The sequence below is a fragment of the Bufo gargarizans genome, chromosome 5 (assembly GCF_014858855.1).
Source record: "Bufo gargarizans isolate SCDJY-AF-19 chromosome 5, ASM1485885v1, whole genome shotgun sequence".
Lineage (NCBI taxonomy): Eukaryota > Metazoa > Chordata > Amphibia > Anura > Bufonidae > Bufo > Bufo gargarizans.
Window position 1 is genome coordinate 125,402,884 of NC_058084.1, and position 24,197 is coordinate 125,427,080.

General features: G+C 42.4%; 1 protein-coding gene across 3 annotated transcripts in view; it reads right to left on the reverse strand.

The window, feature by feature from the left end:
* Window positions 1-470: 470 nt before the first annotated feature.
* The window catches only part of LOC122939164 (desmoglein-2-like), a 59,708-nt gene continuing 35,981 nt past the window's right edge, over window positions 471-24,197 (reverse strand). For all 3 annotated transcript variants that reach the window (XM_044295168.1, XM_044295167.1, XM_044295166.1), the window contains 14 exons: window positions 19,533-19,568; window positions 18,904-19,032; window positions 18,601-18,759; window positions 17,922-18,066; window positions 15,568-15,728; window positions 13,746-13,883; window positions 13,244-13,429; window positions 11,830-12,161; window positions 9,865-10,007; window positions 8,083-8,310; window positions 5,572-5,802; window positions 4,814-4,935; window positions 3,005-3,352; window positions 471-1,931 (listed from right to left, as the gene is read on the reverse strand). In XM_044295168.1, coding sequence (XP_044151103.1) covers window positions 924-1,931; window positions 3,005-3,352; window positions 4,814-4,935; window positions 5,572-5,802; window positions 8,083-8,310; window positions 9,865-10,007; window positions 11,830-12,161; window positions 13,244-13,429; window positions 13,746-13,883; window positions 15,568-15,728; window positions 17,922-18,066; window positions 18,601-18,759; window positions 18,904-19,032; window positions 19,533-19,568 — 3,366 coding nt within the window. In that variant the 3' untranslated portion in view covers window positions 471-923. The remainder of the gene's footprint in view (window positions 1,932-3,004; window positions 3,353-4,813; window positions 4,936-5,571; window positions 5,803-8,082; window positions 8,311-9,864; window positions 10,008-11,829; window positions 12,162-13,243; window positions 13,430-13,745; window positions 13,884-15,567; window positions 15,729-17,921; window positions 18,067-18,600; window positions 18,760-18,903; window positions 19,033-19,532; window positions 19,569-24,197) is intronic.

Consider the following 24,197-nt stretch of genomic DNA (forward strand, 5'->3'; position numbering starts at 1 on the left):
GAAGCCTATTGCCTGTAATAAGGTCTGGCGGTGATCCACCCACTTTCTGGCATAAATGCTGGCCGACAGCCGAATCTCCTTATAGGAGATGTGAACGAGGCCTTGACTAGCAGATATTAAAGTGACATAGCCAAAACTAGTTTCCAGTGACTGACAGTTCAGGTCATATATGTACACCATATACATTAAGCCGTTTCGCAAAAGGTTTGCAGTTACCTTTCAGAGAAAAGGCTAGATAAAAAAATAAAAATACTAATGTGATACAAAACCTACATTACCAGAAGTTAAAACTAACTTAAGAAACATTTACTCAGTAAGTACTTTAGTCTCGATTGTAATCTGAATATTTACAAAATTTTGTGTTCATAAATTCAGGCATAGTTGTGGCCTCGACAAAACTATTTGAAAATTGAATGCTTAGGCAGAAACCTAAAAAAAAAAAAAAAAAAAAAATAATAAAAAAAAAAAAATAAAAAAAAAAAAAAAATGGCAGGGTAGATCACACAAGGTGATAATTACCAGACAAGAAAATAAAAAAAATTGAAAAATAAAATCAGTTTAATACAATCTCTCTAAAATCCGATATGTAAACAAAACAAAACACATATACAAATCGGCTGGTTAATACCCCAGGGAAAGTTCTGCCACGTGTGACCATATCCTTGTAATGGAATGAATCCCCATCCTACCAGGAATGCTTTCAACGCTATGTGCAAACAGTCAAAGGTGGATGCTTAATGGAACATATTTTAGCAAGCATATAGATTTTCATCAGATGTCACAAACAGGGAAGACGTCAGAAATTTACCATTTTATAGGGTCCTCTGGGGGGGGGGGGTATATGACTATGGCATGAACATTCCATAATAAATGATTATTCAGTTAAAGCAGCAGTATTTTTACATGAACAAAGACTCCCCCCATTAGGACCGAGTATACTGTACTGTGCTGTATTTTGTCACCCTGCTCGCAGACTTCTCTACATTACTTGCTGGTTGTAGCTCCTCCACCAAATAGCCGCCCTGTTTGAAGTGCGTTTGGCCTTGGACTCCTCCATCTAAGATTGAGACACTTTCGTTTACTAGGTTTTGCGCCCCTGACACTTCTACGGGAATCACTGCGTTGCCATTCATGGTGGTTATAGGAGTGTAATGCCTCTCAGTAACTACTACGTTCTGCCCCACAGACTGATCAGGAATGCTTATGGTGGAACTAAGATTAGAGCTGGGGCCAAGAACCCTCTCCGTTACCAGCATATACTGTGAATCACGAGGCTCACTCCTAAAACCAGAAAAACCGCTGTTGATCATCCTTTCCGTTACCATAACATTTTCACCCTCAGGAATATCAACCAAGTTATGTAAACTAGATGCAGGCCGAATGATCCTTTCTGTCACCAGTAAATTCTGCTGACGTACTGGCTCCAGAATTATTGTGGGAGCAGTGGTATACGATTTTTCTGTCACAAGCACATTACCTCGCAGAGCTGGCTCTTTTACATATCTAGAAGACACATTAGACTCCTCAACCACCACATTCTCTCTAACCACATTTTCAGGTTTTAACCTCTGAACCTGGGATTCTGATGACATGTAAGAATTGTCCATCTCCTGGTAATGCTTTTCTGCAGTCTCTTCATTCTGGACTGCACGGATATCTGCAATGGCTTCAGACTCAAAGGTACCTTGGTTAAGCTCCTCATAGGATTTATACTGTGAAATTTGCACGCCACTGTTTCCACCCTGACAAATATCTGCCAGAGTTTTGAACTTGAAACCCAAGTCATCCAGGTAGTCCCCTTCAAATTCACTTTCAATTAAACTGCAGCAGCCAACCGAACCAGCAATTGAGCCGGTTCCTTCCTGTGAATAAATTAGAATACAATCCTTTGCTGCCTGGGCCAAGTCTTCATCAGCACACCCCAAGACTTTCTAAAAATGATAGAGTAAAGGGTTATTAGATTATAGAGCATTTTTTAATAGAAAAATATTGCCTGTAAATTATAGCATTAAAATAGATAAAATTCTGGTCGCCAGTAGAAAGCACTTAGATCACGTTAAGGGTACATGTAAACCAGTACTGTATTGATGCACCATGTTCTTCAATGTCAATGTGCAAGGCCAAAATGTTCTTGTTCCCTTCATTCTTTGAATGATGGAGCTTCCAGAGTCCCATCAGTTAGAATAAACCCTAGTCATATGCCATAATAATATGTAAGGGCTATACAGGGATTAATAAGTTTTAGTTTTTTCTTTTAAACTTTAAAGGGAACCTAAATCAGAAAGTGTATGCTGCCCTACATGCAAATAGGGAGGGAACTGTCAATGAAGCCAAGTTGGTCTGTGGAGAAGGCAGAGGGGAGCCTCTAGTGGACACATCTACTGGTGCTCAGCTCTTTTTAAAACCACGATTTCTAAATAAAAAGAAGCTTGTTGTATTGATGGAATTTCACCAAGCCTGTGGTTAGGGCAGCATGAATCTGATGGCAGGTGCTCTTTATGGCCACATTTAGATGAGGGAGTCTCTCCGTAACAACATTATAGTATAATACAATACATGTTAACTGTGGGTTACAAAACCCACACAGCTGGAAAAAAAAATAAAAAAATAAAAAGGAGATTTCAGGGCACGTTGCAGATATGAGCACCATGACCATTTTTCTTGCAGAAATGCTATAGATTATTTTTCTGCCACATCTGCACTTGGTCTAAATCTTTACTAAAATGGTCATAATTAAAAGTATATTAAAAGAATAAGCAGGAGACCGAAAGGTAGCACATCTGAGCGGACCTCTTGTGGTTATAGAAGGTTATTGAGGTTATAGAAAACTTCCTCCAAGTGGTGACTGCAGATATAGGGTTGTGTGCTTCACAGGAGTGATTGCTTTAGCAATGCCAAGCACCAACCCACATCAAAGATCCGTACATCTATTATGAAGCTAACCAGCACATGATTTTGGACAGATAGCAAGCTGAAAATGCGGTCATTATTCAGAGTTACTTACGTCATAAAAATATCCTTTAATGAATCCCTCATTCAGAGCTGCCTGACCTCCAGCGCCACCAGCAATACCATAACCATATCCAGCTCCTGCTCTGGCCCCAGCAGCTGAGGCCAGACCGCTGATCATTCTCATGTTACCACCAAGAGAGCCTGCTGTCATTTCTTCTCTACTCAGAAGAACCTGGTTTTCATCGTAATGTCTTTCCACTCCCATACTTGAATTGTACATATCCTTGCTGTAGCCATAGCCATCCATTAATTGCATACCATAGCCATCTCTCATGCCAACCCCAGTTCCGGCACCAAGTCCAGCAGAACCAACTGTTCCAATTGCAGATGGAAGAGCTGCCTAGGGTAATAAAAACATTTCAGTGTAATTTAGCATTTGTTTTTGTTAAGATAGAATTAACAAATGCAATTTAAAATGACTGTTCTCTCTTTGAAAGTTATTCATTAAAGGGTCACTAACTGTACAAAAAAAAACTTTTGATATGTCAGAGACAGACCCCCATTGATATAAAACTTTTGGTATAAGTGTTGAGACCCCCACAATCTCTAGAATGAGGAGAGATGTCTATGAGCCCATCTCGATTCATTCCTCAGCAGCAGGGAGACAGCACGATATGCAGGGATTTCACTCTCCTTGATCGGCCTCATGAACCAGACCGTTGTGTGTTTTGCAGTCCGCAAATTGCGGATTCGCAAAACACGGAAGGCGTCCGTGTGCGTTCTGCAATTTGCGGAACGGCACGGACAGCCATTGATATAACTGCCTATTCTTATCCGCAAAACAGACAAGAATAGGACAGGTTATATTTTTTGGGCGGACCACATGACAGAGCAACGGATGCGGACAGAACACTGAGTGCTGTCCGCATCTTTTGCGACCCCACTGAAGTGAATGGGTCCGCATCCAAGCCGCAAAAACTGTGGCCAAGATGCCGACCAAAACAACGGTCGTGTACATGAGGCCTTCTAGAGATCTAAATTTTTGACATCCGACATATAATTGGTTTTTGGAAAAGTTAGTAACCCCTTCTATATATTTTATAAGTCTCTAAAAATGTACAATATTTGTACTATTAAAGGGGGTTTCTAGCAGGCAAGTAAGGATGACCACCCCTCAGGATAAGTCATCAATATCTGATCGGTGGTGATTCGAGACCTGGCACCCCTGCCAATCGTCTGGAGACTGCAGAGCTTGGATCTTTGTTTAGCGCTATTGTAGAGTGTGTCTGCTGTTTTAATAGCGCTGGATTTTATAATATGGTTATTAATAAAAAGATTTATTGGCCTTTGCTTCCTTCTAAAAAGGTCCACTGCTGGTTTCTGCCTTTAATATTCTAGGATACATTTCTCACCCCTGGTGAGTAACACTGAGGAGGGGAGTCTTGTACAGGTGGTCACCACTTAGCAGAACAGTAGACCAGGACTGGGTCCCTTAGCAGCTGCGAGGTTTGCATCCATGATATGTGGCCATGTGTTAGTGGGTAATCATAGGCTTCCTAGCAGAAAGCCTTATTGTTGACAGCAGTGGGTTTAACAGAAGGACTAGAACCATAATGGAATTATACCCATAAGGCATCATGACTACCTCATAGCATCAGTGATGTATAACTACTAGTCAATACCACAGTATGACATTTTTAGATTATGGCACCGAGCATGAACAGTGCTGAGCAAGAATGGCATTATTTGTCTTCAGCCTTACTGAATCGCGACCTATCAGACCATGTGTAGTTTAAAAGTTGGACATTTTAAAACTGTTGGTTAACAAAGTCTTCTAAAAACTAAATAGAACAATACTCACTGTGTCCACAGGTTCTGGACCTTCTTTGTTTTGAATAAGGATGGACTGCTCGGGGCCATCTACAGCCAAAAATCCCTTTGCTCCTGATCCACAGTAACATAAAAGCAACAGGAGGGGCACCACTAGGGAAATTAAAAAAATAAAAATAAATAATAATATAGTCCTCAGGTTAATCTTTGTATATGGAATCTAAAGACACATTGCTTGAAAACTGCTTGATGATTTAATTACTGTGTGTAAAATAATGGAAGATTTCAATAAATCACAAGTGTCCTCAATGTTAACCCTTTGGTAATAAAATATTTGATAGTGTTACTAACTATAACTATTTTTAAACTATTTCCAATTCATCTTTTTTATTAGAAAATCTGCCACATAAAAATCAACCCACATCAAAAGACAGCACAAAAAACACACAGTGCCCCAAATGACAGATTCCTTGAAAAGACAATACTTTAAGTTTACAGATTATATTATATTTGTCTCTATATCTATCTACAATACCTCTAGCAATTTCTTCATTCATCTCCATTTTCTGGGTTCTAGTTGGTGTCCCATTACAATTAAAATGTATAAGGGAATCAGGTGTATCTATGTAATATTTTTGTATCAGGATCATGCAGAAAGGGCTGCAGACTGACAGTTTAGTGTTCCTCTAGCAAAAAGTTGGTACATAGGTGGGAAATCTTAATTCACCATACTGAACTACTCATGTGGCACAGAAAAAAACAAAACAAGTAATATCATTGTATACTTACACAGTAATAGTAGACAAGCAAGTATCATGAGCGCAATGGCACCACCTCCCAGGCCTATGGAAGTGTCAGTCCTCAGTTCACTGCATGCATAACCATCATTATTACAAGTGCAAACGGCCAGTCTCAGAACTTGTTTCTCTGGACAACTCAATCCTTGGTTATCAGTTACTATAATTTTAACTTGATGTCGCCCCTCCCATATATCTTTTGGGATCAGCTGTGCACTAACATCTAAGAAAGAAAAACATTACTAGGTAGGTATGGAAGGATTATCACATGTACACACACAGCAGAAGCATAGTATACGGCTGTCACACAAACACATTGATCAGATGTCAGAAAAGTCCAGCATGGCCCCAATTGGTCACTGGTAGGGATGAGCGAATCGACTTCGGATTAATCGGAAGTCCATTCGCAAAAAAACTTTGTTCCAATACTGTATGGAGCAGGAGACTTCTCGCGAGACTTTGGGTAATAAACTTCAGAAATTAATTTGTACTGTAAATAAACATTTCCCGAACTCTGGTTCGGTTTTGTCTGCCTCCGTGAATTGGACTTTAGTATGTTTTGACTATAACATTTGTATATTTGTGTATGTGGAATAAAGAAGATTCATTTAAAGAGTAACTAAAACTTTGAGTAAAAATTATAATAACTTGTCCCTAATGCCCTAAAAAAGTTTTTCTAAAATACTTTATTATTGGATTTTGTACTTTTATTAATTTTTTCCCTACCTAAAGCGCACCATTCCCTGTGCACTTAAAACTGACATTTCTGTACACCGCTGACTGCTCAGCGGTGTATGGAGATTACACTTTATGAATATGGCCGCAGCAGCAGTTAGTACAGGCATATTGCCGTTTCTGCCCTTGCCCCCCCCCCAGAGGTTTACTAACTCCTGGCATAACACACTCTGTACCCATGTACTATGCCAGGATTAGCTGATGGGAGCGGCTCCTGCCTGTGGCTGCTCCGCTAAGCTAAGAGCTGACATGCAGGACTTTTAGCTTAGCATAGTAGGTGGAAGCAGGTGCAGCTCATGCACCCATGTGCTACGCCAAGAGTTACTTTCACACTAGCGACACGGACCTCCGGCAGGCTGTTCCGACGTGTGCCCCCGGGACTGCCGCTCTGTACCCATTGACTATAATGGGCGCGGGGCGGAGTTCCGGCGAGAGGCTGTCTGAATAAATGTCGGACATGTCAGTTTTATGCCGTGCCTCCGCGTCAATGGGGACGGAGCAGCAGGTCCGTGCAGCTAGTGTGAAAGTAGCCTTAGTAATCCTCTGGGGGCACAGGCAGGAGAAGCAAGGTGCACTCCTGCCCATACGCACTGCTGCTGTGGCCCCGTTTATAAAATGTCTAGAGCACGTACTCCGTACACTGCTGACTGCTGTACAGAAACGTCAGTTTTACGTGCATAAGGAAAAACAAAAAAAATTCATAAAAATACAAAATAAAATTTAATAAAAATTGTATAGGAGCGATCCGTCCCATTGAAATGAATGGGACGGCTTGGGCATAATTATACCTGCTCACCACTGCAAATGCGACAGCGAGCAGGTAAACAATGAAGAGGAGGCAGCGCTGGCACAGTGCGCACCCTCTCTTTAAATAGCTGAGCGGCGGGGGTGCCGGGTATCGGACCCCCGACGATCCTGAGGATAGTTCATCAATAAATATAACTTGGACAACCCCTTTAACATTTTAGGATACAAGGTCAGCAAAGCAGATCTAAGAAACATTGGGTATTTAAAACCACTATGGCTCATAATAAACTTGCAATCTCCACTTTCCATTGATGGCTTATCCAGTGATGGCTAACCACTCCAGCTGTGGTGAAACTAAGACTCCCAAGCATGCTCCATTCATTTCTGTGGAGCTCTGATGACAGCCAAGTAAGGCCCCATGCACACGGCCGTGTTTCACGGCCGTGTGCGGGCCGTGGAACCGCGGCCTGGATCCCTCCTGAGAGCAGGAGCGCACGGCGTCACTGGTTGCTATGACGCCGTGCGCTCCCTGCTGCCGGCACAGTACAGTAATACACTGGTATAGATCATACCAGTGTATTACTGTATTGCGGCGGCAGCAGGGAGCGCACGGCGTCATAGCAACCAGTGACGCCGTGCGCTCCTGCTCTCAGGAGGGATCCAGGCCGCGGTTCCACGGCCCGCACACGGCCGTGAAACACGGCCGTGTGCATGGGGCCTAAGTGTGTTTTACCACAGCTGGACTGCCGGAGGTTGGCTATGACAGGTATCCTTAGGATTGAACATCATTTTTCCCAGTACCCCCATTAGCTGTTTTTCAGTAGCCCTGGAACCAGAAATAGTCACTGGAACCAGAAGTAAATGGGATCAGCGCTGCAGTAACCATTTCCACCTACTACACAGTGGATAGAGTGGTGTAGTCTTGGTGCCTATTTCCGGTGGACCCCCACCAATAAGTTACTGAATAGGCCATCAATATAAAAATCCTGAAAAACCTCTTTAAAAAAAACCTGTTTCTTACCATCGGTTTTCCCAATTGACCACATCTTAGCGCTCCCAGCAGGTTCATCTACAATCGTAAATTTCAGTGGAGCACCATTGGGAAAGCTATCGGGATCCACTGCTGTCAAGTTTATGAATGGTACATTATTACAAACTGTCTGATCTGGATTTACTAGAACAGGGCAGTTGTCATTTACGTCTTCCACCTCTATAGCTATAGTTCCAGTTGCAGTCTTTCCTGGAATATCTGGAAGAAAAAAAAAAAATATATTTTGCAACAGTGGTTAAAGACAAAGAACATGTGTATGTAAGTAGGAAGGATCAGCCCTTTCTGCACTGGCGGTTCCATATGCATTCACATACATACATTTACAGTTCCATGACAAAGGTTGGCTCTGTTGACATTTTTCTTTTTATAATCTTTTTGCTGGACATGTCCTGAGATGTGTGACACAACCAGCTCTTCAAACATTTTGTGATATTGTGTCACCAGATCTCTATCTTATATGTGGCTACTGCCTATGTTCAGCCACCCAGTGGCTGTGTTGTGAACTGCAGCCTCCATAGAGTTCCCCTAGAAAAGTGTGTTTTAACCATGGATATTTAATAAAGAGGACATTGACATTACAACTGGGAGTGGTGTCAGTCCTTGTTGGTTTGCCGTTTGGCTTGTGCTTAAAGGGAGTCTGTCACCACATTTTAGCATGTTAGACCGTTAAAATAGGGTTATGTGATCCAGCCAGAACATAAAAACGGTACCTTTGTGGTAGAAAACGGACTTTTCAATTTGCAGAAAACGAACTTATAAGATTATCTTCTGAGCCCTCTCAAGTGCCCAGGGCGGTCTCTCAATCCTCAGAGCCCCAGGCAGGCACCTCCTAAACGGCTGATAACTCCGCCCTCCGTGCGCCTCTGCCCGCCCGTTTACTCCCCTCCCCTGTCCCTTTCCACTGCGGCTGTGCGGTACAAATCGTAGCGGGCGCATGCGCAATAGGTATTGCGATGCCCTGCCAGGAGCGGGCATCGCATTGCGCATGCGCCCGCTACGATTTGTACCGCACAGCCGCAGTGGAAAGGGACAGGGGAGGGGAGTAAACGGGCGGGCAGAGGCGCACGGAGGGCGGAGTTATCAGCCGTTTAGGAGGTGCCTGCCTGGGGCTCTGAGGATTGAGAGACCGCCCTGGGCACTTGAGAGGGCTCAGAAGATAATCTTATAAGTTCGTTTTCTGCAAATTGAAAAGTCCGTTTTCTACCACAAAGGTACCGTTTTTATGTTCTGGCTGGATCACATAACCCTATTTTAACGGTCTAACATGCTAAAATGTGGTGACAGACTCCCTTTAACATTATGTAACTGAGTCAATCATTTATTTTAGCAGTTCTTGCTACCAAGTCACAATATCGTATAAGAGTATTGGAGAGGAGCATACATATGTTGGTCAGACACTTCCCGAACAAAAAATAAATAAAAAAAAATCAATCATGTTCCAAATGTATGTTTTTGACACTTTCCTTGGCAGTGTGTGCAAAATATGTGGGGAGCTAAGAATATTCCTAAAACTCAATATTTTTTAGTCACTTTTTTTTCCCTATAAGCAGATCTATTTCAGTCATGAAGTTGTATAAGGGAGAGAAATGTGTCCTACATCTCCATTGAGTTGTATCAAATGAATAATTCTGTGTGTGCCATTAAGATAAAAATGGCACAGAGTATATCCCTGTAACGTTATTAACACTATAACTAATAAATCTGCCCAACTACGTCTGGGGAAAAAAAAGCTGTGTAGGAAGTGACACTTACCTTCACTAATAGCCAAGATTTTTGCTATATAGGTTCCATTGACTACAAATATAGACTCCCGATCAGGCATTTTTATAAGTTTTATTTCAGCTGTAGTTTGATCAATCATAAACCAATTATCTGGATCATATTCCTTGGCATACCTGTTACAAAATAGCATGGAAATAAACAACCGATACAAAAAGCACAGTCTAAATCCAATAAAATCATGAGCCAAGGGGGCTCAACAGCTACATACGCAGCATGGAAATGTTTATGTCATCACTGAGTGTGAGGGACCATGCACATGGCCATATTATGGCTCAGTTTTGTATGGTGCCTTTAAAGGACTTTCATGAAGCATCTACGGTACCTCTGTATGCCTTAAAGGGAACCTGTCACTGGGATTTTGTGTATAGAGCAGAGGACATGGGATGCTAGATGGCCGCTAGTACATCTGCAATAGCCAGCCCCCCATAGCTCTGTGTGCTTTTATTGTGTAAAAAAAACAAAAAACGATTTGATACATATGCAAATTAACCCGAGATGAGTCCTGTCCTGGAGATGAGTCAGGGACAGGACTCATCTCGGGTTAATTTGCATATGTATCAAATCGTTTTTTTTAGTTTTTTTTTTTACACAATAAAAGCACACAGAGCTACGAGGACTGGCTATTGCAGATGTGCTAGCGGCCATCTAGCAGCCCATGTCCTCAGCTCTATACACAAAATCCCAGTGACAGGTTCCCTTTAAAGTTCATAGTTTTTTCCCCATACAAATGTAAAAGGGGAAAAAAAAAAAGAAGTCGCAGGACGCTTTAGACCACCAATGTATGGAGAAATTCTCTCTTACAAACATGATTAGGTTGATTTTAAAGGGCTTTTCAGAGACTTTATAACTGATGACCTTTACTTGGAATAGGTCATCAATATCTGATCAGTGCGCCCTGCAGATCAGCTGCTTGAGAAGACACCAGCACTGGCAGAAGCACCGTGGCCTTTTCTCAGCTCACCAAGCACAGCACCGTATATTGCATGGCGGCTGTGCTTGGTATTGCAGTTCATCTCCGTTCACTTTAATAGGGCTGAGCTGTGCCTAGGCCATGTGACCAATGAACGTGTCATGTGGCCTAGACTAAGCCTGCGACAAGGCAGCGGCACTACTGTGAGCACCGATGCCGTTGAAAACAGCTGGTTGTGGGGGTCCCTTGTGTCGGACTCCCCCCACTGATCAGATACCGATGACCTATCTCAGAAAACCCCGTTAATTGGTTTGGAGTAAAGTTAGGATATTTTATATCCCACAGGGCCGGCTGTCATTCATCTTATCAGATGCCTGATATAGCATACTTCATTGCCATACACCATGCTACACTATTTGGGGGTGGAATGCGGCATGTATACTACATGCAAAAAAACAGTAACAATAAGCGATTAACATTATCTGCTTTACAATATTAATACAGCTGTAGATTTCACATATTTCCGACTGCTTGCAAAATATATGTAGTCAGTATTTGAGAAGACTTAAATACAAAAACAGAGGGGAGAAGATTAAATGACCACTAACCAATACAAAAAGAATTTCTAGCAAGTGCAAGATAGCCATTGCTAGACTGCCATTCATGTCTGTCTGTGCAGCGCTACATAAAAAAAAAAAAAAAAAAAAAGTAGGGAATTGGAATTAGGCCGAATGCACACAGCCGTGTTTCGCGGTGAGCGGTCCGTGGTAACATGGGCTGGATTCCTGCCGAGAGCAGGAGCGCACGGCGTCATTGGTTGCTATGACGCCGTGTGCTTCCTGCTGCCGCCGCAGTACAGTAATACATTGGTATGATCTATAGCAACCAATGACGCCGTTCGCTCCTGCTTTCAGCAGGAATCCAGCCCATGCTACCACGGACCGCTCACGGCCATGAAACGCGGTCGTGTGCATTCGGCCTTAGCTAAATGACTGCTTCGAAAGCTGAAGTAGTAGAGAACTTACTTGACATGTTCAGCCACTTTCCCCGTGTCGACATCAAATGCCTGATATGATCCAATGACTGTATTTATTATAGTTTTTCCTTCAGAAACAGGAAAGATTTTCCTCTTGGGCTTGAAAACAGGACCCTCACGAACATTCTTCACCTTCACTCTTATGGGGATAGCTTTTCCACCACCGCTACCACCACCAGCTCCACCTCCTCCTCCTCCTCCTCCTCCCCCACCACCACCTCCTCCTCCGCTGACCAGATACTTAATTGAGCTGTGATATTCTGCTCGGTTTGAAACCACGACACTCAGTTCAGCAGTCTTCATCATTTCATAATCTGCTTCCTGAACAAAAAAAATATTTAACATTAGATGAATTTATGGATACAGAAGTGCCAGCATCTAAGGGGATGATGAGCTGGTGATTAGATCTGTGGGTCCATGCAGGATAACGGTCCAAAGGAGATGAGTCACGATAGTATATGCCCTAAGCTTCTCAGCATGGACCCTTGGCCTGTGTGTTAATAGTGCCACTGACCGCTGCTGTACGTGTGCAGCCTGTAAGTAAATTATGTTTGTGTGAATAAGGACTTAAAGGGAATTCTAGAGCTATGTAAATAAAACTCTTGAAATTCCCCCCCAGTCTCACATCATCCGTTTCCAGTGAATGGAATCATTCTTGTAACATAACACACAAAAAAAAAAAAAAAAAAGAAGGGCTGGAAATCATACAGATCTAATACAGGGTATCTTCTGTGACTAGATACACCAGAGGCAGCATAAATAACTGTTCAGAGAGCCCAGAGGATTGCCTAGACTGGATACAATCGCAGCAAACGCTCAGTTCTGACAAGTATTAGATTTGTACGGGTTTTCAGCCTCTGGATATAAAACAGTAAAGGTTGCCATTCATTGACAGCAAAGTTAAAAGGGCTGTCCAGGCTACAGATATTGGAGATCCTCTGGTGCTGGGCGTTGGACCCCCACATACCTGATACGGATTACCTTTCTGACCCCCGGAAAACCCTTTCATTACACAGTAGCATAGGTTTTCATTTTATACAACTACATAAAGAAAAACTTTGAAAAAGGACAGATCTCTCACACTGTATTCAATAAAAGGGGGAAGGAATCAAATAGAATTGTGTAAATGATCCTCTAACCAGCAGAGGACGCACAGCTTTAGTAGCCCTGGATGTGAAATAAATCTGCACTAAATATTTCTGTTCGGCTCAGCTATAGAAACAGCTCCTGACAGACACCAGTAATTAGAATGAAGCCTCTTGAGGTTTCACCAGCATCCGACTTTGTCCAGCTTTTCAAATGAAATTTGTGATGGAGGCTTCAAAGCAAGTGTGAACAGAGCCCGAGATAGTCAGTACGTACATGGTAAATATTTGCTGCATGCTTAGTCAGTCCATTATTACCTTCACCAGCATTAGCACTCCTTCATTGGTTTGTGGATCCGTTCTGATTTCAAAATGGTTGTCTTCATTGCCTGACACTATAGTAAAGTTAGCAAACCAGTTATCGGTGAATTCCTCATCGTTATCAAACACCTTCATACGTAATATTTCAACATTGGCAACATTTTCCTCAACGTCTCCTTCATACTGAAATAGAGATAAAAACAAAAAGATCCCATAAAATATCCGATAATACCGAAAGCAAAAAAAGGGATTGGAAAATACAATTTTTTCCTCTAGCTGTGTATACACCACGTCCAGTGTTCTGCCCATACTAGGTCTTCAGTGCACAATGGACTATACAGCGTGGATGTAGGTCAAGTGTATAGCATACCGTTTGTACATCACCGACTTCTTGGACAGAATTAGGTCCTGTTATATCTTATATATGAAGAAAGCTTATGTCTGCAGCCCTTCTGTATTGCCGTACCATAGGAATCAGTCTAACATTTGATTCACATACCTGTTCCTTTTCGAGTACAGGAATGTTGTCATTGACGTCCTTTACTTTAACTTGGACGGTAGCTGTATGGGCTTTGCCTCTCTGAAGATCTCCATTTAGATCTCTCACTTCAACAGTCAGAGAGTAGCTGCTTTGTGTCTAAACAGAATTACATCATAGACTGTATAAAAAGGCGAAAGGACATTCAAAGCAAAATTCACATTTTCAGGTTAATTGCCATTGTTAAAAGATACATATGATCTAAATAAAGTACAGTAGCATTTCCCATTCTTCATTTTATTTGAGAGATCATCCTATTCTTCATGATAGTGGTATAATCTTGTGTTACTTGTCAGAGTCATCCCATTGAGGTGTGCAATAAGGGTTAGCTTATGGGTTGAATAACCAGGTTTGATATTCACTGGAAAAAAACTTTAGCATTCAATCCATATGGATCTGCTGACCGAAACCACACTCTGGTTTACTGTGATGCCACTGCCAGCTTGGTAATTGTGTTTTTTGACAACCACTGTGACCCTTGTGTAAGTTTGGTTGGATTTTATTTTTCATGAAAAGTTGATTTAATAGGACTTTCGTTTGTGATAACTAGTGCTTTTTATGTTCTATATTAGACATTTTCACTGTTGACATCCTGTTGGTAGTTTGCCTCAGTTGAACAACACTGTTAACTGTAATAACTGAGCCCTGCATCTTTTAAATATCTAGCAGTGTTTGGTCAGGTATGGCGTACACCTTTAAAGGAGATCTGTCAGTAGATTTGCACCTATGACACTATCTGACCTGTTACATGTGCACTTGGCAGCTGAAGACATCTGTATTGGTCCCATGTTCAGATGTGCTGCAGGTTTTAATTTATGCAAATTAGCCTCTAGGAGCAAAGGGGGCGTTGCTGTTACACCTAGCGGCTCCACTTTTTCTGCAACTGCTGAGCCCCCTCGTCATTGATGGACAGGGCCAGGCCAGGCAAAACCTCATCACACCTGCCTGGTCCTGTCAATCAAAGAGAAGACGCTGCAGTTACACCTGGAGGCTCTGCTCTCTGCACCAGCAACTCCCCCATTGCTCCTAGAGGCTTATTTGCATACATTAAAACATCATTTTTTTCTCATGATTGCAGGCACATAAGAATATAGGACCACAGACGCCTTCAGCTGCCAAGCACCCAAGTAACAGGTCAGTCAGTTTCATAGGTACAAATCTGCTGACAGATGCCCTTTAAGTTACTGTAATAAAACACGGCACAATTCTATGGGTTTTGAGGGAGAGATATTTACTACCTCCCAAGAATATATTCACAAATGAAAAGAAAATTTAGAAACCAAAATTCCTGCAACTTAAAATCCATTTTAATCATATGGGTGGGGTTTTACAGCAGCAAGTACATGGCATTCTAAAAGTCTTCCGAACAATTCCGATGAGACAGTCGCAGAAACAAATCTACAGCGTTTGAATATACCCCAAAGATTTCAACTAGAGATGAGCGAAGCGAGCTTCGGATGCTACTTACTAAGCCGCTTCGCTAAAACATTTGTTGATCCTTCTCCGTACAACATTAGAATGTACTGCCTCTGATGAGGCGAAGTCCGTTATTGACAAAGGCGTGCAAGACTTCGTTGAATAACTTTGGCAATTGACTATTACAGTGAAAAAACATTTCAAAACTTGGAACCGAACTCTGCTTTGGTTCAGAGTGGTACATGTGAACTGAGTTCAGTTCCAAAGCTTTTCACTTTAATAAATCAATTACCAAAGTTATTTCGGTCATCTCTAAATTTTGATGTATTCATTCATAATGAAACATAACACTTAAATATAATATTACCTCTCTATCAAGTGTAGACACGGTTGTGAGAACTTCACCATTCTTAGTCACCATGAATTCATATGATCCAGGTTTTTGAGACAGAATTCTGTAGGCAAGTTTAGAATTGATGGTGTTGGCTTCGTCTGCATCAGTTGCATTTAGCACCATAACAATACTGTCTGTGTAAAGACAAAACAAACATTTTAGAATATTTATTACTTATAAATATGGCTTTTAGCTGGTGTTATTTTTCCAATGATTATGCCTTATCCTGACAAAAAAATAAAAAATAATGCACCAAAAAGTTGATGGAATTGAATGAAACTTTATCTGTGTGGATGCAATGAGGACATATGCAAGTGATTACAATAAGAAAATTGATACATTTATTGGGGAAACCTGTACAATTGAAAAGAGGCTCTAGTATCCTGTTGGGCCGCCTCTAGCCTGGATACAAGACGAGATATGGTTGGGCATGGAAGGCATACAGGTTCCGTATAGTATTCCATAGCATTTTTGCCGACAGATGGTGCAACTGAGCCCGTAGATCCTGCACACTCGTAGGTTGCAGAAGCTCAATAGACTATAAATCTGGTGACTGCTCAGGCCAAGGAAATGTTGAACTGGTGGCAATATTCCTGGGAAATGCTTGTTGTGTGCGGGTGTGCATTATCTTCCTGAAAAATGCCAGTTGGAAGCTTTGCCATGACAGGTAACACATGTGGCTGCACAATGTCCTGAAGATATCCCTGATCTGTTAGTGTCCCTTGTATCACTTCTATGGATGACTCTTGTGATGATCTGAGGAGCCATCAGATACACTAGCAGTTGGGGCAGTGTGAAGCTCCACTGCAAAGGCAAGACTGAAGCGATCACCAAGAGGCCTCCATACCTGAACCCAAACATCATCAGATCACAAAGAGAACCTGGACTAGTTGGTAAAGAGGATATAGTTCCAGTCGACAGCATTCCAGGTTTCTCCTTAGGGTAGGATTCCGGCAGGCGGTTCCGTAGCCGGAAATCTGTATGCAAACGGGTATCATTTGTAGATGGATCCGATCCGTCTCACAAATGTATTGCAATACAGGATCCGGTTGTCATCCGTAAAAACGGATCCGGCATTTATCCTTCACATTTTTAAAGGTCTGCGCAGACAGCAAAACTGGATCAGTTTTTCCGGAACACTTAGGGCCGGATCTGGCATTAATGCATTTCAATGTAAATGAATGCCGGATCCAGCATTACAGCATGCTCCGTCAAAAAAACCATACAGTGACTGAACTGAAGACATCCTGATGCATACTGAACGGATTGCTCTCCATTCAGAATGCATCAGTTTTTTTCAGATATTGAGCCCCTAGGACGGAACTAAATACCGGAAAAGAAAAATGCTAGTGTGAAAGTGCATACAAAGACGACGGTGGCTGGCTGGCAATGGCATGACATTTCCTTCTGCCAAACATCTGGAAAGGTTTAGGCAGACACAGGAGTGTATAATGAAGGTGCCACCTGTTTCTGGTCGGTGGTCAACAAAACTTTGGGAGCTGCTTGTGCTTGTTGGCAGATCAAACAATCTTCTTTAATGGTGGTCTTTCCGAGCCGTCTGCAGCCTGTGTGCCATGTGTGCGTGGCCTCATTTAACTGTTGCTGCCAACAGCTAGGTCAGAAGTTAATTGGGCAAAATGTCAGAGTCCGTCGTGGAGGCATCTCTAGCAGTCAATCTCTCAACAAGAGGTACACTACCCAGAAGTAGCCTCCGAGAGCTTTTTTATAGGGCAGAGGGGGAAGCACTTTTACGCCCTCTTGTGGCAAGACCCAGTGTTTAATCAGACTATACAAAAAAAAAATTGACCTACACATCAGGCTTTTATCACTGTGCCTTTAAAAACAAAAAGGGGAGAGATTTATAGAGCCTCTTAGGTCACAAAAGTGGTGTTAAAAAAGGTGTAAATTATGGAGCATGCCCTATGTGCAACTTTTAGGGCTTCTCACCACTTTTCTAAAGTGGTGAAAAGAGGGGGTGGGAGCCTTCCACTAGATTTACTATAACTTACAACGGAAATTAGAAAAGTCTCACTTCAAAGCACAGGAGATCAAGACTGGTGTTTTCTATTTGCCCAATCTGCCCCAAAAGTGTATTGGCAAACCTAAGGCTAAATGCATTTGTGCAGATTCTGAAAAGAGATATAAGAAATAAATGTGCGACTTTTGTGACTGAGGCTGTAAAACCCCTGCACATTCATAGTTGCCTTTGTTCCAATTCATATACAATACTACCCTTTGCATGCTTACATTGACAAGTACATTTTTAGTTAATTTTCTGAAATATTAAATAGTAGACAGAGGATATGTGGATAAAGCGACAGACTTACTTGCAGGACTCAACTCTTCCACTGCTGCAACAAATACGTTTTGTGTAAAAACTGGATCGTTATCATTGATGTCAAGAACTCTTACTCTGAGGTCTATAGGCGGCTCAACATCCAAACCGTATTGGTCTCGGGCATAGCCTTTTAACTGGAAAAAAAAAAGCAAGTCACATTCACTATTGTGGCTGTGCCTGAATTCTGAGGTAATCTGCTCCAAAATTTGGGACATTCTTGGTGGATTTCATTTTAGAACTATCTATGAAGAAAGTAAGCCAAAAAGAATAATCCACTGTGCTTTGCCTGCGGAGGGGGGTCTGGCATCATGGGAAATGGGCAGGTCTTAAAACGCACCATCATTTTGGCACAAAAATATGGGTGTAAAGTAATCCAAATAGGCGTTATAAAGTTACACTAGACAGGCTAAACGTACGTCAGATTTATCATCCAGTATTGATAAATCTAGTGGATTAGACAGCATTAGTAAATCTGCGGTACAATAGAAATCGCTTTCTAGTGAATTATCACCCATTCTCAAGTAAAACATTTAAATTGGGAACAGGGTAATTCTTGGTCTTTCAATTAAAAAGGGGAAATGTTGAAAATTATGAGAAGTGTTGTTTTACACAGAAAGCAGTTATAATATAGAGTACAAGGAATCTATGCCGTGTAGTAGTCAACTTACATAAAACATGGAGATTTCTTCTCTGTCCACGATTCCGGTGACGTTCATTTCTCCGGTATTTTCATTTATAATAAATATGCCTAGTGGAGGTTGAGTAACTCCCTGTCCGGTGATTGAGTATCGAATTCTACGACTTGGCTCTATCTTGTCAGATTGTATCTAATAAAGACAATATAGTAATAAATGAGAAAACGGCACGGAATACTTACAGCAAACAATACAAGATGTTACCCAGGCACCGCTTTGGATTTTTATGCCAAACTTCACATCTATGTGGAAGACAAGGCAGTAGATGTCACTTACCTTTGCAATAGGATTCTTAAAAGAATTGTCCTGCTCTTCATAAATTGAAACTGGTGGGATGATCCATTCCCGCTTATGCCTCACCAATTCCACAGTTCCCTCCTCCGGTTTTCTGCTTCTCTTCACCACCTTTAATGGAGCAAAAGAGGTCATGAAGACAACATGGCGGTGGCTTTTATCATTTATATTAGAAGGGTTTTGTACAATCACACCTAAACTATACATTTTGAAATGGTTGAATGTGATGTGCACGAGACAAGTGCTTTTTTTTTTTTTTTTTAAATATGCATTTTCGCATGATGAGACAGCAGAGGGCGCCCAGTCATCTCTGAAAGTAAAACCAATTATGCACAGAAGGAGGCTCATTTTTTGGGCCTTTGCAAAAAAAAAAAACCCTGGATAATGAAGTCATTTACTTCAATGAACGCATTCTTATTTTAATAGGGTTATACTATCATCATCATCATCTAGGATGCAGTCTCTTTCAAACAAGTCAGCGCCCTATGACTTTTGTCACCAAGATACAACAGGCCCTGCATGTGACCACCTAGGTCTACCTTCCTGTTCCCGGGAGGGGGTTAGGCCAAGAAAATGAAAACTGTTCAAAGACTGCATGGTTGGTTCCTTACCTCAAAATGGAGGCCATGTCCAAAACCAAGAATGACCTACAAATAAAACAAGAAGCAAAGCAATGAGTTAAGCTGCGTGCAAGAATTACAAAGAACATCAATAAATCACAAAAGGAAAGGAACAGACAACAAAAAAATTGGACCCGTTTAGTACCGCTGTTCAATCAGCTATAAAACTAGAAAAATGAGGGTCTCCATTTACTTATTGAAAACCTGTACTCCGCGTGAACAAAGCTCAGAGCCCATATGTCATTGGAACATTCATATTACTTACAAAAGCATTTCGATAACACCCTGGGAGCAAATGTGCAGTTTACAGCAATGAAATGAAACTCGCTCATATATTATTTAAAACTGTATAATAATATACTATAGGGGAGGCGGTAGGCAACCTCTGGCACTTCAGCTGCTGTGAAACTACAACTCCCAGCATGCATACTTGCTCTGCTCTTCTAAGAACTCTCAAAGAAATGAATGCTGGGAATTGTGGTTTCACAACAGCTGAAGTGCCAAAGGTTGCGGACCCCTTATTTGGGCATACTGTATGTGTCTGCAGCTTACTGGTACAGTCACACAGGAGGACTGATGCTGAACTTTCACCATGTAAATTCAGCAGAGGGTTTCTCATGAGGGTTTGTGCAGTGGGGCAATGCTGAGGACATATCCTCAGATTCCTCAATATCAGATCGGAGGGGTCCAGGGACCCTGGCCGATCAGCTGACTGAAGTGGTCGCGGAGCTCTGGCAAGCGTTGCTTCCTCTTCAAAAGTTCATCGCATTCACTTGGTCAATAATATTACTTCTCGACACAACCCCTTAAAATCTGCCACCACAAAGATGGCAGAAATGGGCTGGTTTTTGCGGGGACACTGCTGTAGGAATTGCTGCGGGTATTCGAAGCACAGACTGCGATCAGACAGCGTTTACGTTGCAGGTTAATTCTGCAGTGTGGGGATGAGATATCTGGAGCCCTCATATACCTTGCTGGCATTGCAAGACTGCGGATTTGCCCTATACAGATCTGCGGCTTTTACACCACGTGAGAACATACCGTAAAACGGACATGGATAGCTCGGCACACTTCTGGTCCCTTTACAGGGGACTTTATCGGACAGATTATCGGGAATGAGCATTCATCGGCCTGTGTGAATGTGCTGCCGATCACCCAATGACTGTGCAAGCGCTTATTCATCGGATGCAATCTTAGTTAATGCACAGATAATAGACAAGAATAATTATGTTGTTTATGGTACTGTTTTACATGTTGGTTTTATTGTTTATCTTTTACTGTGACGTGATCTTTCCCCGACGCACATAGGTGAGCGCCGCAAGGACGCGCTACCTGGTGGGCACTGTGAAAATCATGTCACGGCTTGAGTCTCTTTAAGTGCATGTCAATTGCTTCACCTGATTATGGGCCAGATGAAGCACTGAGGCGCGAAACGGCCGTCGCCTTAACTCAGCTGGAGCACTTTTGTATGTTGTCCGCTCTCTACCAGGAATAAAAGAATCCGTTTCAGCGCATAAGCGGTGAGTGCCGTCCTTTTGTCTATTATCTGTGCAACACTATTGAAGCCGTAACTGCCTGGTTACATGTGGGACAGAAAACTGCCGGTAGCGCCCAGTACCCCGGTTGATGATTTGTTGTTAAGAAGGGGGGGTCTCTGACATATTTTGCAGTGCCACTCTTACCCTAAGTTCACACCTGAGCGTTTTACAGCGCGTTCAAACGCGCTGTAAAACGCTCAACACTTGAAAACCAATGCTTCCCTATGGGAATGGTTCTCACCTGGGCGTTTTACAGTGCGTACGATCGCGCTGTAAAACGCCCGACGCTCAAACAAGTACTTGAGCTTCTTTGGGGCGTTTTGACGCGCGTTTGTGGCCATAGGACACTGCAGTCAATGACACAAACGCGCGTTTACTATTACAAGAAACGCGCGTTTGGGAAATGCTCAGGTGTGAAAGCAGGGTAAACCTCTCTACAACCGCAATCTTAGTTAATGCCAAAACCATTGTTTCTGGGCAGCAGATCCCTCGTGTAAGTTGCACATGTAGCAGCTGTGTTGCAGTTTAAATGCGGCAAAAAACTGCATGCAATTTTTGCAGCAACATGCCTGCGGTTACGGTGCGTTTTCTTCCAGGGAAGGCAAAGCACACAGTAGACTTACATTACATTAATGTAACTCTATTTAGTAATGAATTCAATTTTGTTGTGCGTTTACCCTTCGCTGGAAGAAAAACAACCATGTTGTTGCAAAAAACAAACAAACAAAACAAAAACACACACACACACACACACGTGACAAGTGGCTGGCCCTCATGTTCATTTACAAGGAGGAACAGTTCCTTCCTGAACATTGCCTGCTCAAATTGGGAGTGTAAATGCGCCATTAGGCCTTAGTCACAGTCACCTTCATGTGACTTTGTAAATGCTGATGCATGGGGCCAGGACTTCACAAATTTACTCTTGAAAATAGGCGTAAAATAGGACTAAAAACTACTCCAGTGAAACGCTTTTGCTCATGGCGCACAGACCACCGGAGGAGCGCCTAATTTAACGAAGTTGTAAATGACCCCCAGTGTGATCATTGACTGGCATAAGTGATTGTGAGCCAAAACCAGGTGCGGGTCAAAAATATAGAACAGGAGCAGATCTTTCCATTGTACCTCATGTCTGTGGAGGCTTCACTTCTAGTTCACAATTACTGATGCAACACACTGACCGAGTATAAGGCTAGGTCTACACGACGACATTTGTCGCGCAACATTTTGTTGCAACAATTTTTATAATGGCAGTCTATGGTGTCGCACTGCAACATGCAACATGCTGCGACTGCGACGGTCGCGTCGCAACATGTCGCAGTGCAACACCATAGACTGCCATTATAAAAATTGTAGCGCGACATTAGTGCGACAAATGTCGCCGTGTAGACCTAGCCTTAAGCTACAGTCACGCGACCATTGCCATTTTGTGGCTCGCAAACCACGGATCTGCGAGTCAGCATTTCTATGTGTTGCACTTCTGTATGGCCTCAAATTACAGCCATGTTGTTAACCATTATTTCCAGACCCATTGACTTGCATAAGTTCTATAATTTGCAGAATGGACAGGACTGGACGGGACAATGGGCTCCACATTTTATGCACACCCCATTGACATGATTTGGAAAGACATCCGGACCACAAAAAATGTGAATCGGACACAGAAACCGGTCATGTGCATACGGTCTAATGGTGGATTTAGAAGAGCAGATAATCGCTTAAGCGATCGCAGGCACTAAAACTTCTAGTAGACAACTAGCATTTAAATGAAAACGATTATTGTGCATTTTATTGCGCCGATGATTGTACTTCGCGCTAACAATTTTACAGACGTGGAGCGAGCGTTTTTTTTGGCCAGATAGCTCAATCGTTAGAAACATTTACATGAAACGATAACCGTTCACCTTCCATCACTACGATTCCAATGCTAACGATTATCTGCTCGTCTAATTTTGCTAATTAATAGTAAGGAAGGGCTGTTAATGACCTCAGACATAGGTGTTATTAAAAGGGACATACACAACGCTGAGGGGCACTGGCCTCAGTCCACTATACTCCAGTATGTAGACAAATTACAGCAGCCATCAAAGGGTCATCGAGCCCCTCTTCGCTGGGTGACCACTTTGCATACAAATGCAGAATTAGGCTTCCTGCACGCTTGCTTTTTGGAGGTGCGTGAACACAGCCGAGCTCAGGAAGAAGGGAAACATCCCAAAGCAGGTTTCTGGAGCCGTTTGCCTCGTACAAGTGTGCAGTCAGAGTTCATTTCTTTTACATTATCACTATGGAACCAACTGAACCAGAATGGCTGCATTTTCACTTTTAGCTGATTCCCTGCCTATTGAAGTTTGAATACACCGCCCATTGAACACAGCAGACTTCCATTCAGGAAAGCAATAGGAAGTGAACGAGCTGCTAGAAATCACTAAGTGGGTGACTAAAGGGTGAGAGCAGACCATAAGACAGCAATTTAATCCCTTATCTCCCCGCTGACACACACCCTCCCTTCGTGTTCCCATGCGATCAGGCTTCTGGAATCCCACCGCACGCTGAGCTCCGCACACTCCCTCGCCTTCATTTCTCACTCGGTTGTGAGGGTGTGTTCACTGCTTTGTTCTTTAGCTTACAAGTGTCAAGAATAACTGCTTACTATTGGATTTTACGGTTTTATTTTGTGTCCTGTACCGCCATACGTTATGTTGCACAGTTACCAGCCTAACTCCTTCTCCTCACACAAGGCCTTTGTCTACAGATTACCTGGAATCTAACCAGCCTGTTCTCTTCCAAGATGCCTGTAGAAACCCGTCTCATTTCACATGAGGAGTAACCAGATCCTTGACTCAAAGCATGTTGAAAGGATTGCACAAAACGAATTTCAAAAAAGGAGAATCTAGGTGCAGAACAAGAGTATATGGAAGCAAGGATCTACAGCATGGATGTCAAACTCATGGCCCTCCAGATGTTGCAAAACTACAACTCCCATCATTCCCTGATAGCTGTAGTATGCCCAGGCATGATGGGAGTTGTAGTTTTGCAACAGCTGGAGGGCCACGAGTTTGACATCCCTGATCTACAGTATATCAGCTACGAAGGCCTCAGTGGAGCCATCACCATAAATGGT